Source organism: Ailuropoda melanoleuca, chromosome 17 (genome assembly GCF_002007445.2).
Source record: "Ailuropoda melanoleuca isolate Jingjing chromosome 17, ASM200744v2, whole genome shotgun sequence".
Taxonomy (NCBI): domain Eukaryota; kingdom Metazoa; phylum Chordata; class Mammalia; order Carnivora; family Ursidae; genus Ailuropoda; species Ailuropoda melanoleuca.
This window is the reverse complement of record NC_048234.1, coordinates 39,954,484-39,972,449: the sequence shown is the minus strand read 5'-3', so window position 1 is coordinate 39,972,449 and position 17,966 is coordinate 39,954,484. Positions and strand designations below refer to the sequence as shown.

General features: G+C 40.4%; 1 protein-coding gene across 25 annotated transcripts in view; it reads right to left on the bottom strand.

Annotated features, from left to right (window-relative positions):
- AOPEP (aminopeptidase O (putative)) overlaps positions 1-17,966 on the bottom strand; it is a 324,976-nt gene that overhangs the window by 293,087 nt on the left and 13,923 nt on the right. For all 25 annotated transcript variants that reach the window (XR_004621807.1, XR_004621808.1, XR_004621812.1 and 22 more), the window contains one exon: positions 441-1,376. Coding sequence is in view for 16 of the 25 variants with exons in the window: in XM_034647316.1 (XP_034503207.1) it covers positions 441-1,237 (797 nt within the window). In the remaining 9 variants the exon portion in view is untranslated. The remainder of the gene's footprint in view (positions 1-440; positions 1,377-17,966) is intronic.

Genomic DNA, 17,966 nt, shown 5'->3' with positions numbered 1-17,966 from the left:
AGGCTCATACCGACCCAACTTGGTGGCAGTTTATTCCCTCAGGGGGAATATGAAGGAACTTTGAGAAAGTACTTGCTCAGAGACACGTATCCACTCCCATCTACAGCACTGAAGTCACCAGCAGAGATCCCAACAGAGAGCTAGGCTCGGGATTTAATCATTAGGCTTGCCTTTCAATCTCCTAACTCAGAAATACAGGGGCTTCATAAAGTAATCTTTTCATCCTGACTTAAGGGAAATAAACCTATTAAGAGTTGAGCATGCCTGGGAATTTACCCGCTTCACTGTTGGCCTAGGGATTCGAGGCTAGATGGGTAATGCCACAGAATAAAGAGGAGCATCTCTGCTGAGACTGTCCCTGTCTAGAGCATCCCTGCAAAGGCTCATCTCCCAGCGTGTGAGATCAATGGGCAGGGGGCTGCGGAGCGCCCGGAACCTACCTGCCGCTCTGGTCTGAGGTCCACGTAACTGACCGCCCCTGGGGTTTGGTGCTGTACCATATCCTTATGGCGTGAGGAAAGTCAGTAGCTGTCTGAGCCCCTGTCTTCCTGATCTGTAAGCTCCAAGTGTCAGTGTCAAACAGGAGTTCCCCACAGCCAGGGGCCTGGCTGCAGCCAGCATAATAGTCTAACTGCTCCCTCCAACGAGCTGCAGGCAGAGTCACAAGTTCATGCACAATCTGATTCCTGAGCTCCTCAGAAACAACTGTGAGCCTGGGAGACCTTGTAAATTTTTCAATACCTGGCACAGCAGCAACATCCACCTCCTCAACCTTTAACACAGATAAATCACAGCAGTCCAACACCAGCAAAAAATCCTCACTCCCATGATTCCCTGTGTCACAGCAGTACTTTGAGCTAGAAATCCCAGAAGCCTGTTCAGGGTTGTCATGGTTACCATCTTTACTAGAAGTATCTTTTTCACCTTTACCACAGTTCGCAAAATCATCATATCCTGTTTTAGATGAGAAGGTCCTTGTATCTGTCACAGGACTATGGCAGGGTTCAGGCATCCTAAATCTGCAGGCTTCATTTGAGTCTGACCGGCAGGTTTCCTCGGTGGAACCACTCTGTTTCTCGAATCTGTTCCCAGACTCAAAGAAAAGCACTATGGTGCCCTCAATGATTTGACTTTCAAAATCGACATCTAAATCCAGTACATAGTGCTTCACAAGGATGTGGCTGGTGTTGGCCATGAGAGGCAGGTCATCCCGGGAAGGGTCCAGTTTTATGTCCATGGTGTCGGCTGCTGTTCGAGAGCTTTCTTACAATCTCTGAAGGGACTTCCTATCTGCCTTAATCTTCCGGAATCATAAATGACTGCTTACCAAAAAAACACCTGATGTCACAAATTGTGGTTCCACAACTTTCAGTCCCCTGGCAAAGAAGAAAAACACAATTAGACAAAATTCCAAACAAGACCCTAAGTGTTCCTACAACCACTGCTTCAGCAAACTGACTACCTCCTTAAATAATCCCCCAATGTGGTAGAAGCTCAGGGCTAGAAGGCAGACTGATCTTTCTGACTGACATCAAAGAAAGCTGCCTTACGGGTTTCTAAAAATATTTCAATTACCAATGGAATGAAAGGGGCCTCCACAAAGCCGGAAGAAGAATCATGCTCTTAACTAGAGCATTCCTTGTTTTGGGAAAGAGCAATTGTTATGCAAAAGCGTAACTGAGCATCACTGTTCCTCTTGTTTTAAAAGATATTAAATGCATCATTTCTAATTTTGTGCATCAAAGATAAGTGACTGTTTCTCTACTGTGATTCTAAGTAACAAATGTGAATGAAGGCTAAATGGCCTCATACGTTTTATTCTTTGAGAGTAATAATTTAATACATAAAATGTAACTCCAGGGATTAATGTACTTTTCACATTAGGACTGCTCTCATATCAGCACTTCCAGTAAATTACAGGAAAATGAGCCAATTTACCAGGAGTGCATTCTAAGTATTCCTTTGAGATTGTTCATGGAGATTTTTCAAATTTATAGTTAAATACTCAAGGTATATCATTACATCTTAATAGCTGAAAACCCATTAACATTCTGGATAATAGCCTTCTTGTGGCAAACAAAAAGGTCTTCTCATTTGGAAAAAAAAAAGTATGCAAATATCTATAAAAGGAAAAAGAGAAATTAAAATGTAGAAACAGATGTTGTAATAAAATGCCCAAGTTCTTCATAAAAGTTCAGAATCAACATGTATTCTTATTTTATAATAGCAATCCGCCTAAAAGAAAAATTATTTGAAATTATTTCAGTCCCTGTTGTGTACCTGATTTCTTTCAGCATATGCTGTTGTTTTTTATTCTTTTACCAAAAATGAAAAAGGGAGGGAAAATAACAATTCTGACAGATGTATTTAAAATAATTTTTGTATTTCTAAATATCAGGAGGTATTCTTCTATCAACTCCAAAACAATACCACTTGCTTTTCAAGTAAAACTGAGCCCTCCCTTTTTATTCTGTTTAACTCCTCTTCACCTCCCCTCAGATTTTATCTGCCTGTCTACTAGACTCTTATTTCTCTTCCTTCTAGAATCTCATTCCAGAAATCAAACCTACTGAATTTTCACCTTCTACATCTCCACAGCCTATTTCCTCAGGAAAATCTTACTTACCCTAAGGAGGGGAAAAAATCTGGCTTCCTGCAGCCTTGTCCAATCTGGTTTCATGCTACTTTCCCAGTCGTAGAGACCATACACCCTTTGCCTCCTTGTCCTATAGCCAAAGGGCCTGCTCAACACTCCGCTCCCTAAATATGACCAGACACCAGGCCTCCCTGCTCTCTGGACTAAGCCATGTGCCATACCTGGAATGCACCCACAGCCACCTGCCAAATTCTATTTTCTCTCCATACCCAGCTCAAGTGCAATCACCTCCTGAAATCCTTCCTTACTCCTTATTCTCCCACCCTTCATCAAACTGCATATGGGAATATACAATCTGATTTTTAAAGTAATAGGAATTGAGAGAAGTCAGGGATGCAAAGAATATTTTGAGATTACTTTATAAAGAAGCTGGCACTCCCCTTGGTTCTAGAAGAATCAATGAGCAAAGGAAAGAGGCAGAGTATTTTCTTTTCTGCATGAAAGCAACTGAACTCATCGTGTAAGGAATAATAACCTTCAATAAAGCCACTAGGTTTATCTATGTAATAAAAAACAGTGGACATTAAAACATCATCCTGTTGGTGTTTGGGGCTGCTAATATGCAGTCTTTTGTTGATTGGGCTCTTTAAAAAACCTTAATATTTTTTTTGAAAACCTGAGTATACACACACACACACACACACACACACACACATACACACAGACAAGAAGAAAATCTGAATCAGCCGAGACAAGGGTTAACTTAGTGGCCATGTAAACCATGTCTGAAGAACCATTTAGCTTCTGTAACAATATAAATGTAACCATTCACTGTCTAACCCTAATAGAGCCTTTCATTTATTTGTGAAAATTAATATAATTTAAGACTAAAACACATTCTACAGAGCAGTTTTCGCCACTTTTGTGACTGGTGGCAGATGAACGAGGCAGCCTTCAAGCCCCACCCACAGCCAAGCCTGTTCGCATCACCTTGTCACCCTCACTGGCAACAGTCTGCTTCTCTTCAGTGGATCTTGAGTACACCCCCATAGTTGCGGTTCCAACTCTTTCCAGTTCCATGCCTGCTGACTCACTCTCAGTTGATTATCTGGCCCTCTACTTTATTGAGATGATTTCGAATCTCTGAAACTCCATCATGGCTCACTTACCTTAGTTCTTCACAACTACTGCCTTCTCCTCTCTGATTCAAAGGAAACAATATCCCTTCTCACCAAAGCTAATTCCTTTCCCCTTGAATCCTAGCTTTTAGGGTCTGAAAAGGCCAAATGAATGGTACTCTTCTTGCCCATCCAGATTCTGAACATACCAGAAAATGAGGATAGGGCAGAGGGATGCCAAAATATCACCATTATTACTGATGAAGGCTACACTGGACAACATGATTTAGTGTGGGAGCCAAAGGTACCTGAAAATTGAATCCCCAAATTCAACAGATTTACCCAGAGGGTCACAGGAAACACTGGATCAGGTCAAAGTTCCCAGAGAAGAAGGTACCCTCCCCACGCAAGAATAGGGCCTGGAGAAGTAAGGAGAAAAGCCCTCCAAGGTCAGGATTGCTGCCCAAAAACAAAAGGGAAGAGCTGAAAGAAGCAGACCATGTTCCACTTCTTCCCGTCCACCTCTGGTAGGTACAAGAAAGAAAGTGATCAGCAATGTTACCGTAATCAAACTCCCCTCACAAGACAGGAAACACCAGAAAGAAGAAAGAGCTGTTCCCCCAAACACTATCTCCTCCCACTAATTGGGAATCTTGTTGCATTTGACAAAAAAAATGTTTCTCTTGCCAACATTTTCTTCCTCTCAATGCTTCCATCCTGTTTGTAATGTTTCAAACATCCCCCAGGGCTACCATCTTCAAAAACAAACACTGCAATACATCCATCTATCAAAGCACTGTGTTGTATACCTTAAACTCATACAATGTTATACGTCAATTATATCGCAATTAAACCAGGAAAAAAACAAACAAACAAAAACATTTAACCCTGTTGCCCATGTTAACTAAGTCTTTATTTCTTTGCGTTCTGGAGCTGACAAATTCCTTAGGGCTCACTTAATCCAACTCTCTAGTTTTACAAATGATGACAATGAAGCCAGAGAGATAAAGCAATTTGGCAAGGTCACTCATTTCTGATGCTTTTCTCTTTGCCGATTCTTTCCCTTGGAATTCTCATCCTCCACCTCTTGTGGCCATTTCCTTCAAACTGTCCAAGTAATAAATTAAATGCACCTCATAAGACTGTCTTCTATATTCTCTTTCTACCTTGTCTACCCTCTTCAAGTTGTGTAGACCAGACTCAACTCATTTTCTAATAGCTTTGGGGGGAAAATGAGAATTTTTAGGCCAGCCCCAGAAGATTCAGGTCACGGTCACCTCTGTATGGTTTCCAACCTAAATTATGTATAACGTGTAAGTCTGTTCTAACTCTCTGCTTATTACACCTATCTCCTCCTTGCCTTGGATTCTTAGATGACCTGAATCTCCCTTCCCGGCAAGTATACAACTCTCACTGACGTCAATCATGGTCACAGTTCCACGTTCAGGGAAGAACTGAACTAAATGTGGTTGCAAATGCTTGTACGTGGCCACCTTGTAAGGCCTCTCTCAGCAAATAGTAACCATATTTCTAAGCAGTCTGTTGACTTCAGCACTTTTGCTATTATTGTGCTCCAATTTAAAATGCCAGCCTTCTCACTGAAGCATTTTTCCATTCTCTGTCATAAGCCATAACATATAAAATCCCCCCTTATCAAGCCCAATGGTTAGTTTCCAGTGGCTAACCACTGCTGCCTCTAAAATAAGTGTACTACGTGGTATGTATTTGAAATGCTTAAATGACTGTCTCAGCAACACCATTAAAGGCTGCCAAAGAATTAATGTACACCGATATTTTTCTTGAGAAAGGCAGGAGGAAGGGGAAGAAGGGAGGATCAAATACTAAACAGAGTTATGGCACAGAGAAGAAACTGCCTTGCCACTTTCAATCACCCAAACAGAGATGCGCACATCTACAAATGTGTAAAAATACCTCTGTAGAGCCATTCCAGATCTCTCTAAAGAGAATAATTTCATTCTCCTTTCAAGCTACAAAGCCATGTGTATCATTCTCATGACCCTCAACTTATCCTGCTTCATTCTGCAGCTACCTTTACCTTCCAATGGTCTATAAGCAACTAGGGATTCCTGACACATCTTTGTGTGCATGACCACGTTGAGTAGAATGCCCTGTATGTAGTAGGTTCTCAGTAAGCATCTGTGTAATTGACATCTGAGGGCATTTAGTTATTCACAGAACAGCACTCTGGCTTGCACAGGCCTAGTAGAAAGTTATGCTTAACCAACATCTTCCTCCAAATAGCTCTCATTTTTTCTTCTCATGTCTTCTTCACCTGTCCCTCTATGCCACATCTCTTTTCCTATAAGCAATTCAAGGGAAAAGGAGAAACTTTGCATATATGCTTACTATATAGTACCGAGCACACTATGAGTAGTTATAAAATATTTAATTCTACAGGCTACTTGCTCAGAGGAAGATAGCTTTCTGCTATTCCAAGTGTGTTCATTCTGTAGGATACAGTGATTGCTCTTAATGACAGCTAGTTTACTTACTGAAAAGTATACTGTTTCTGGACATAGTTCCTCAGACATTCAAATGCATATAATCATAGGAACGTAACTTATTACTGTGAAATTCAATAAAACAATTTCAAAATTAGAAGGAATCTTAGAAGTACAAATGTATTATTCTGTATTTAGAAGTGTCACACTGACATATTATTCTGTAACTTATTTCTTTCACGCAGTGGTTTTGAAATACAGCCATACAGATGCACACAAATCTAGCTTGTTCCTTTTAACGCTTAGTGTCCCTATACGAATATTCTACAATTTGTCTATACATTTCCCTACTAATATTTAAATTCTCTTAAATTTTTCATTATTACAAACCATGCTGCAATGAACACCCTCATGCATGTATCCTGGAGCACATGTGCAACTGTTTCCTGGATAAAACACCTAGAAATTCCTTTTGGCCTGAGATTGGTATTGTCACACCTGCTTTCCTTTGGTTTATTTTTTTCCTGATATATCTTTTCTATCCCTTGATTTTTATTGTTAAGTGCTCTGGGTTGTTCTGCCTTGGATATCTTTTTAAAGCAACATTTGGTTGCATTTAAAAAATATAATTACCATTTTTAATAAACGAAGTAAATTTATTTACATTTATCATGATTACTGTTGTAACAGCATTGATCCTCTCAGCCAATGATTTTGTGTTTTCCATCTACTATGATTTTCTTTGCTACTTAGCTTTTACCTTTCCTGCTTTTTGTTGCATTTTTTCCGAGTTGTTTTTTCCCTCTACTGTTTCATCAGTTATACAACCTATTTATTTTCTTTAACATGCCTACTTCAGGTCAATCTCTAGTAAGTCTTCTGAATAATGCAAAGACCCTAGAAAGTTTTATCACCAGTTTCTCCTTTTCCCCACTATCAGCTTCCAGATTACTGTTGTCAGTGTCTCAGTATCACACTGTTGTTAACAACCCTCACCCGACTTAGAAAAAGCAAAGTCAATACTTATTTGTATTTGTTTACCAGCTTTCTTTCTCATGACTGATTCATACAGTCCATTACTTCTGTCAGGGTTCAATTTTGTTCTAGTTAACTACTGCTACCTGACAAATTAACCCAAAACTTTGTAGCTTCAAACAGCAACCGTTTGATTATATTCCATGGGTCAGGAATGTGGGTAACACTCAGCTGGGCCATCTTAGGAATCTGACTATGGCACTCAGTGGTACTCAGCTAGAAGATGGGCTTATCTGGGGGTTCTGATGACCAGAGCAGCTACACAAAGCCTCTCTAATATGGAGGTCTCAGAATAGTTGGATATCTTATATGGCAACTGGCGGCCCCTAAAGTAAGTGTCCCAAAGGACTTCTGACCTAGCCTCAAAAGTCAACTACAATCTATTGGTTTCAAAAGAGATGTACAGTTAGCTAGTCCAGACTCAAGGACAGGGAACTCAACTTCACGTCTTAATGGGGGGAGTCACTAGGTCGCATTGAACAGTAGCCTGTGAGCTGGTAGAAACTGTTATGGTCAGTTAGGGAAAATACAATTTCCTTTTTGCTTAAGTAGATTTTTAGGCTAATAGTTATTTTCACTTAGCACCTTGAATACATTACTATATGCTGACATCTCTTTATTTCTGATAAGAAGTTTGGTATCAGTCTGCATTTCTGGATATGTATGCTTTTTCCCCTGGAAGCGTTTAGATTTTTTCATTATCTTGGATGTTCTGTTGTTTCACTCAATGTATCTAAATGTGGATTTATTTTTATTTGGCTTGCTCAAGATTCAGTGTGCCCCTTCAGCCTGAGGAATTCTTTCCACCTACTTCCCTGAGGAGACAGCAAATCTCCTTGCCCCTGTACTGCAACAGTGTGATGGGATTTTCTTTCTCTAGTCACCCCTTCGTGGCTTCTCGCTTTACAGAGATAACTCAGTTTCAGTTCTCTACATGTACTAGATCTATAATTTAACAAATATACCATGATTATGTAACATGTTAATATTAAGGGAAGCTGGGGTCATGGGAACTCTATACTATCTTTGCAAATCTTTTGGTAAATCTAAAAGTATTACAAAAGAAACCGTGTATGTTTAGAATAGTTAAGATTTTCCAAATTTGGTGAGAGAAATAAATCTAAAGATTCAAGAATCTGAGAACAAACCCAAGCAAGATAAACGCAAATGAAACCACACCTAGGTATGACATAGTCAAACTGCTAAAAACCAAAAATAAGGAAAAAGTCTTGAAAGTAGCCAGTATAAAATGACATTACATGCAGGAGAAAAAAGATACAAATGGGAGCTGGCCTCTCATCAGAATAACATTTAATTTCTCATCAGAAATAACGGAGGCCCGGAAAATAATGGAATGATACCTTTTAAGTGTTAAATATATTAGTCCTAAAATATTATTTATTTTATAATAATTTGCTATGAAGTCCTTATTTTTGTACTTAGCAAATAGTAGCCTATTTTTGCTTCAATTATCTAAATTTCTGAATAAGCAGGGCCTGAACTAATTTCCACTTGGTATTGGTATTTCTTTTTATTTTTAAATTTTTAATTATATTTCAAAACAAATACATACTCTAAAAGATTAACACTCTCCAAAATATCAGGCTCTTTCCCTCCTCAGTAGAAATTCTCATGAATCATGGGCACATTGACATAGCATGGAGCAGGTTTTCTACTCAAAGGTTTGAGTGATTATTAAACTGTCTGGCCCCTCAGAACTTTTTTTTCAGCTCCTCATTTTCATATCTTGCCAATCTGACAGAAATGGTTCACTGGTGCCTGAAACAGTTAATAAACAAAGTTGGACTTATTTTTAAACAGCAGAAACAAGCCAATCAGATAATCCCTTTATCGCTGCTACAGTTTTATCTTTGAGTTTAGGATATGCCAATATGCCTTCAGTCACTTTACTTGGTTTCTAGCATTTTAACTTTTGTTCATTTCTTTTTATTTTTCTTCTACTTTGAGTAAAAAATGCAGTGTTAAAACAACATTAAGCTATATGTTTTAACTGAACAAGTACCAGGATATTCAGAGTTTAAATTCCCTCTGGAACCCTAATTCTAACAGCCTGTACCCCCCCCCCATATAAATATATGCTACAATAGGGTCTTTCATCGCAAAACTCATACCTGCGAGGCAATGCCATTTATCACTGAGTAAATAATGCAAGATAACATACTGAAAAGGGGATTTTGCTTTAGTCCCTTAACTATAAATAAAAATATGTAGCACTTTGCAGGATTACCACATGTGGTATGATATTAACTTAAATACCAATCTCTAAGCCAAACTGTAAATAAGATAAACTGTGGCCTCTGGTCTCAAGTTTTAAATAGCCTCTCTTTTCTTCAAATTTACTGCTTTCATGAAGCATAGAAGGGTGACTGCATATAATTTGTGACCATGTAATGAAAGAACTATTGTGATATGTATATGTGGGGGGAAAAAACACAACAACTGGAGTTAATGTTGTTGTGGGAATTATAGAAAGTGCTTGTGATGAAGATCAGTGCAGTGAAGCCAAGTCAGAGCCAGAGTCAAAGGCCTGTTCCTGGAGAAAGAAAGCAAATCACTGTCAGCTGTGGCTTGATTTATATATTATAACCAGGCAAGGGCAAGGGCAGGGGCGGGGCGTCTAAAATGTAAAAACTGAAAACAAAAACTGATTTTACTCACATCAGTATGTGACTAGCCTGAATTATGCCTGAACGTGATGTGGTACGGTGGAATTCAGCCTCCCTGATGGCAGCTTGTGTCTATTCTGGCTATTCTGATCCCATCTCAGCATCCAGGTGCCATTCCTCTTTGGTGCCTAATGTGTTTGTGCTCACATTATCAGTAGGCATTGGGTTGCAAAGATCAGATTGGAAGTGATTTCACTCTATTTTCAAAGAGAAAAGAATTTATCCCTTTGATTGCTACTTGCTTGCAAAGTAGAGCTTGTTTCAGTTTCTAAAGAGTGCCACTTAAACTAAATTATAGCAGAGTGATCGCAAAAGGACTCCTGGGAGAACGCATTACAGTTACAGAAAACAGGAAATTTCACTGTCTACCCCTTCCTCAAGAAGTCATACTTGCTCCATGGTGGCTGACCAGTGACGGCACCGGATAGGTTATTTACCTACTGAACTACAGGTCTGATTCCTCCTCAGATGTGTCTTCATCAACACTGTCTTGCTTCCTGGCACTATCAACATGTCATTAGAAGTTTCATAAACCAGAAAACAACTTATCTGTGTCAAAACCATTAGATGTGTCGATAGAACACAACAAAGAACTCATCAATCACGGCACAGCCTGCTGTGGGTACACCTCTCCTCTCCAGAAGCTAACTTCCTCCTCACCGGATCCCTTTATCCTCCCTCTTATCTCTTTGCCATCTTGCTTAAGGCACGAGACCTACTAACAACTCTCCATTATCCAGAGGCAAATAACTTGATTTGTCAGTTTTATGAAAAACCAAAAGCTAGTGAAAAGCAGCGAAAACATTCTTAGAAGAAGAAATAATAGATACTTATTGAGTGCTTACTTACATATCTGAAACTCTCCTAACCCCTGGCAATGCTTTTTATTCTCACAATCCCCTTTTACAGATGAGGAAATGATGTTCAGAGAAGCTAAGTGTACAAGATTACTGAGACTTTTTTTAAGATTTTATTTATTTGAGAGAAAGAGAGAGCATGTGTGAGCAGGGAGAGAGGGAGAGGGAAAGGGAGAAAAAGACTCCCCGCTGAGCAGAGAGCCCAATGCAGGGCTCAATCCCAGGACCCCGAGATCATGACTTGAGCCGAAGGCAGATGCTTAACCGAGCCACCCAGGTGCCCCTCAAGATTACCAAGATTTGAACTCAAGTAGTTGGATTTAAGAGTGTTCTTAACTGCTATCTCATGGCCTCTACTGCATGGCAATCCCACAGAGTAACCAGACATGCTACATTGTATCAGTGGCATGTGCAAAACCAGAGGCCTGTCACAGACAACAGCAAAGGTGAGCAGGAAACTGAAGGCTGGGTGCAGGACTGCGGAGGGAAAATACTCCAGTCAGGGAAGGGAGGAATGGGCATAAACAACAGACACTGCATCTCTGCCCAGCTCTTATCCTATTCTAATACCCCAAAAGAAGAGAGAACTCAATGAAAATGAGAAATTAGTTAACAGATGATTCTGACAGGTAGAAGTTTTGAGATATATTTCAAATTTTACAATGCTTAGAGTAACTAAAACATTGTACTTGCATTTTTTTCATACTTTTAATGAATAATGACTGTGTTTCTAAATATTAGATATGTTTAATTAAATAATTTTATCTTAAGTCCATTTTTTACCATATTTTTATTCTTCCTTTAACCATGATTGGGGATTATACGACCCCCTCCCCACTCCCCCCATTACTCTGTCACTTAGTACTCATATTTACTGAATGTTGATTAGAGTAAGAAGTTGAATTTCCTAGGCTGGATGCGTGGTCACAGTTTCGAGCCATTTCACCGACGCACTCACTAGGGCTTCGGAGTCCCTGCTCACTGAACTCGGGCCAGAGCAGTGCTCCACCCAAGTAACACCCCACCGTTGACTTTCCTGTTTTGAATCCACTGAGATTCGCCAATTCCCATCCATTTCCCCTTCTAACCACCCTCTGTCTGCTACCTCCCAACAGTTACCTGGGTCATGGCACCATTCCTCTTCAGGCAGCGCCCATTCCCACCCCCCAGTTCACTCCATGCCTCTGTTCTCCAATCCTGCTCCTGCCACGGACCACTGCCACGTCCTCCTTCCTTCCCACATCTGTGCCCCCACTTCTCAGCAGACAGGAGTCTTTAAAGCTACTCAGGTTCTCCTACAGCAAAAACAAACAAAAAACCAAAAATCCAGTAACAGCAAAATGTGCTTTCCCGTCCTTGGCCCAACAGCTACCATTCTAGCCTTTGCCTTTGTTTTGCTATCAAACTTTTCCAGCCAACAGTTCATACCCTCTTCTATTTTATGATCACACATTTCTTACAACAGTTGAAATCTGGTATCTGACCACACCACTTCACTAAAAGTTTATTTTTAAACATTCACAGTGACTTCCTTCCTGCCAAATCTAGCTTGACTTCAATTCTTTCCTTTGACTCTCCGTGGCATCTGTCACTACTAATCTCCCATCACCTCTGATGATTCCCGGGAGACTGTACAGTCTACACCCCCTCTTACATACCTGCCCCCAGACACTGGACATCCCCCAAAGCCCAGTCCTGGGCCCTCTTCTCATTTCGGAGTCTGTCTTGTGTTCACATGTCTGGTACTCCACCAATTTCCTTATGGAAAGGACTCAGCTCCTGACCTCCAGCAGTCCCTGTCACCTGTCTCCAAAGCAGTGCATCTCAAACTCTCTGTAGTGAAGGGCTAGTTATTTTTTCCCGTTACAGGTCAACACTTTTATAAAACATAATCAAAACAAATCACAAAAAGAAGAAAAGGGAAAAAAAACATATAAAATACAAGCCTGATTACTATTATTACTGGATTTAACATAAGCACAATGAGAATAAACCATAACAAGGAAAAAATAATTATTATACTAGTTTATAAATGATTACTGTCTATTTTTGTACTTATCTCCTTGCAGACCAACCACAGTGTCTAGTAACACTGGCTGGTGGACTCCTCCCCTGGGAGCACGGCTCCGGAGGCCTGCAGGGCATCCGACTGACCCCCTACCATTTCCTAACACACAACAGCTTCCCAATTGTCTGTTATGGAAGCATCACCTTCCACGGGGTCTAAAAGTTCTGTCTCATCTTGACTCCTCCCACCTTTATAACTCTACCCAATCAATTATGAGCCTTTCAATTCTATTGCTTCAAATTCTTTCTTTTATCCAGCTCTTCTCCACACTGCCTACAACAACCCGGATCCAGAAACCAAAACCACGTACTTGAACTACGATACAACAACCTCCTAAATGAGTCTCCCTGTGCGGTGAGCAGTCATTAGTGCTATTCACAACATTTCCAGTTCTTCTTCCCAGGTCCCTAACCCTCAAACATGGAAGGATGGTAATTTCCAGAAGCCCAGGGTTGCCTAATATTTAATTGCTAGTACATGACTTTCCAGAGTGCTCTCTCCTCTCTCTTAAAGCAAACAAATATGAGATGGTGCCTAGGTGACTATTCTATCAGCCTGGACGCCTCTAAGTGACTATAAGTAGAGAGCACCCAGATGGGCTGTGACAGACACGCAGCATTAGCAGGAAACACACCTTTACTTTTTTAAAGCCACAAAGGTTTTAGACTTGTTTGTAACTATGCTAATTTAACCCATCCTGACTGAAACACTCTGTACCAAGCCTCTCCTCTCTCCAAAACCCTACTTACGATGACTGACTCCTGAAGCACAAATTTAATGTCCCGTCTCTGCTAAAAAGAAAAAAAAAGAAAAAAAAAAACCACTTCGAATGAGTATCTATTGGTTAAAGAAAAACGCAAACTCCTTAGCACTCAAAACTCTTACCAACTATTTTTTCAGTCTCATCCTACCAGACCAACCTCCCATTTCCTGACTTTGTCAGGCTCACTTCCAGCCACCCACCAACCCAGGCCCCAAAAAGGAACATTTCCCCTCTCTCTTCACTTTAAGGTAAAAGTCAATTCAATCCACTCCACCGAACTTTTCTCCATAGTTCTAACAGCAGCTAACACTGAATACTAAGTGCTAGGCCTTAGCACTTCTTGCGTATTCTAAGCACTTCTTGTGTATTAACTCATTTACTCCTCAAGTAATTCTATGAGATGAGGACTATTATTAAACTCATTTTACAGATGAGTAAACTAAAACATAGGGATTAAATAACTTGTTCAAAACCACACAGCAACTAAATGATGAAGCCAGATGAACCCAGCAGCCTGTCCTCTTAATCACTGCCCTCTACTGCTTCTAGGACACTCCGTCTCCCCTTCCACTGAACTTCCATTACACTCTATAGATCTTTCTGGCACATAAACTTGTGCCCTGCATGACTAGTCACTATTTGGTATGTGCAGGCTTTATCTACTAAACTAGACTATAAACTCCTGGAGTGCAGGGAGCCACTTTACCATTCTTTGTATCATTCAATAGGAAAATGCTGCTGTAAGAACCCTTTTGTGATAAGTACAGCTCCACTGGATAGAATGTCTGTTAAACATGTTTTTTACTTTCTGTATTTTATGCTTTGACATCTTGGGCCCTTGACAGACAGACAACCCATACCAGGGCCAGCTAATATACAAACCAACCAATCCAGAGCTCACACCCCCAACCACCCCCTTTAATTCTCAAACACCAAGTCAATATTCTCCCACCCCAATTCCTCCCAGGGCAAGATACCAAGGAGTAGGGACCACCCCTATAGCCCAGAGCCCTCCAAAATCACTCAAACTAGCCAGTCCCAAGTCTGCTTGCTTTGCCCTGCTTTGTCATCTCCCAGAAACCACAATAAAGGCTCATGCCCATGCTTTCCCCTTGCTCCCTCTGCCTCCTGACCAACCCTGGTGCTGCCATGTGTGGCCTTGCTGGTGTGTCCCCTCCTCTTGGAAACTGTAAATAATAAACTCTTCTTTCAAAGGCAGTTTGTCTCCATGCCTGTCACCTGGTTAAAACAAATCCCGGTATATATTAAAACAGACTTTCATCCTAGCAGGAGGTCCTTGGAAATGCAAACTACCTACTTGGTATCAGGGAGGGTCATTATGGCTTTTTCTTGATTTCATCAATCTCTCCCGGTGTTGGAAAGGATTTTCAAGGGGGATGGGGGAGATGTTAGATGAATCATAGATAGAAAATGGTGATGTTCAGCACAAGGAAGGCAGAAGCCCCAGTTATTTGTTAATTGTCTTTCAGTTACAATTTTAGCACTTACTGTCTTAAGCACTGAACTGGTAACTGTAATTATAAAAATCACAAATCTTCAAATGACCCTGCATTTGTTAGCCTTTTTCTATTTTTTCCATAAGGATTCACAGTAGAATCCTAAAAGGGTCTGAAGATAACCATAGGAACAAGGAAAGGTGAAAGCTAAGGCAAGCGTAGCCAATCTGCAGCCAGTCTTGGGAGAAAATAAAATCCCAGGAAAGGAATGGGTGGAGGCAGTTCTGAGAGGACAGAAAACCGGGATGAGCCCTGGAAATCTGCCACCAGGAGAAGAGCAATGAAGATCCTGCCTGGATTTGAGAAGCAGTGTTAGGAACAAAAACCAAGGGGTTTCCTGACACTCTCTCTCCTGGACAAAACTAAGCAGTATGAGTAAATGTTTAATAGACACTTGTTGAATGGACACCTCAATCATACAAAATGGAATATAGTTTTACGACACTCCTGAAGATTTAGATATAGTCCACTTTGTCATCCTATTAACTTAAACTATCTTTTCGTGTCCTTTACTATATCTCCCTTGAGACAAATATACTGCTTTTCTCCTACAGCATACGGTGGTACAATCTTTCAAAGTGCTCTGATATTCCAGTGCTTCTATGGAGTATCTGCACATGCAGCCATGAACTTCTGAAAAAATGCGAGAGAAACTCCCATTCCACAAACACTCCACATTTCAGAGGTTCTGGGAACAAAGTCTGGAAGAGATCCAGACTATGGCCAGCCAGGAAAATGCCATTCACCCAAAGCTTCCCTAGAACGTACTGGTCCCAAACAAGCATCATGAATCTAGAATTCCTTGGAGAAGAGCAGGGAGACCAGAGTCCTTCCCCTTTGGAGATTCAGTCAATTCAGAACTCCTCTGGACTATTCAGAAATCTCTGAGAAAGCACCTGACCTTTTACACACTAGTATGAACAACAATTAGCAACTGCATCTGACATGTATCGGGCGCTTGATATGAGACAGGCAAGGTGCATCAAGTACATTTCACTTACTCCTCACTACCCAGGGAGGTAGGGCTATCATCTCCATTTTACAGATGAGTAAATTAAAGCCTAAAGAGGTTAAGATACTTCCCCAAGTTCACAGTTATTAGATGGCAGAACTGAAATTTAGATTCATATGGTCTGGTTCCAGACCCTAGACTCAGCACTATAGTCTACTGCCTCAAGTACAGTCCAAGCCTAGATCAAAAATGCCCATTTAAAGCACAGCAAAGTGCATTATATTCTAAACCCATAAGTTGAATGAGACCGGCTACACCGAAAAAGCTCAAGAACCACCCCCGTATCTCCATACAAACATGGATACCCACTATCATCAGCGTCTTCCCCACCACTCTTAACACCATACTCCGCTGCTTACTGGCAAGGTGAATTATACTATTTTTTTTAAAGATTTTATTTATTTATTTGACAGAGACAGAGACAGCCAGCGAGAGAGGGAACACAAGCAGGGGGAGTAGGAGAGGAAGAAGCAGGCTTCCAGCAGAGGAGCCTGATGTGGGGCTCGATCCCATAACGCCGGGATCACACCCTGAGCCGAAGGCAGACACTTAACCGCTGTGCCACCCAGGTGCCCCTGAATTATACTATTTTACAGGTCCTTTCATTTTAAGGAGTGACAAAAATCTTCCACATACACCAAATGGAAGGTAAATTTAAATCCTGACCTAATAAAGCTTAATAAAATTGCATTATACTAAACAACACTACATGTTTGTATTCTATTTAAGATAAAATCATGTATTCATGTAATAATGTAATATTCCATATATCCTGGAGTAGGCAAGATACTGTCCAGACATTGGGTAAGATATTCCCGGAACTGGAAGATGGTGGAAAGGTATATAAGGAGCAAAATTATAACCCAAACTCATGTTTTAGGCCTCCTCAGCTGGCAGGAGTACCAGCCTTGTTGACACATGCCTCTTTCGCACAGACTTCCTCCACCACTCCCCACAACAACAAGCTCTGAATGGCTGGGAGAGCCGTCAGGACACACTGCCTGAGTCTTCTCTTCCAACCTCAGTTCTTTCACCTGATTCTCACATGACAAAGTTTCTAGAACCTTCATGATCTCAGTTCAGACTCAAATTCACTCACAGTCCTCACTGCAGAATTTGAGTACAATGGTTGAAATCAGGTATGACTTCAGCAGATGCAAAAGGTAGGGCTATTACTCCATGAAATGCTTTGCATACCACAGGCCCAAGATAAATAACTATTAAACACTTTTGTGGATATAATTCAGTCAATATAGCCTTTAAAAAAAAAAAGAACTGGCTTAATATTTAATATTTAAAGATGAGGGTTTAATCAGACCACCCAGGAATTTTTGTGCTGGGAAAAAAGTTAACAAAACTTTTCAAACTCCATTAAGAGAATATAATTTATTATTGTCTATAAATATTCATATACTGGAAACAGGATCTGGATTAATAGAGCTGGGTTACAGAGTTCAGTTGGGTAAAAATAAAGAAATCGGAAAAGAAAATATAGACAAAAATATCAGCTTTTTCAGTAAGATTTCCTCTTCTAGAATTGTTGAAAAACACTATTTTTAAATAGAAGCTATTTTGGAAACTCAGTCTTTTAAAGAGGTATTGTGAAAATAGTTTATTAATGAACGTTCTGCTATGGACAAAAGGTCACTGCTCCAGCTCATAGGAAAATATATTTTACTAGCAAAAAGAGATGACAGATAGAGACTCCTTGAGCCCATAATAACAAAGCACTCAAAACCCAGTTCCCACTCACTGCATGAGTCTCGTCTACACATATCTAGAGAGTCATCCAGTAACTGCTTCAAAGACCCCAGGTACTTTAAAGTATTGTTTAAGAAAAAAACAAACAGC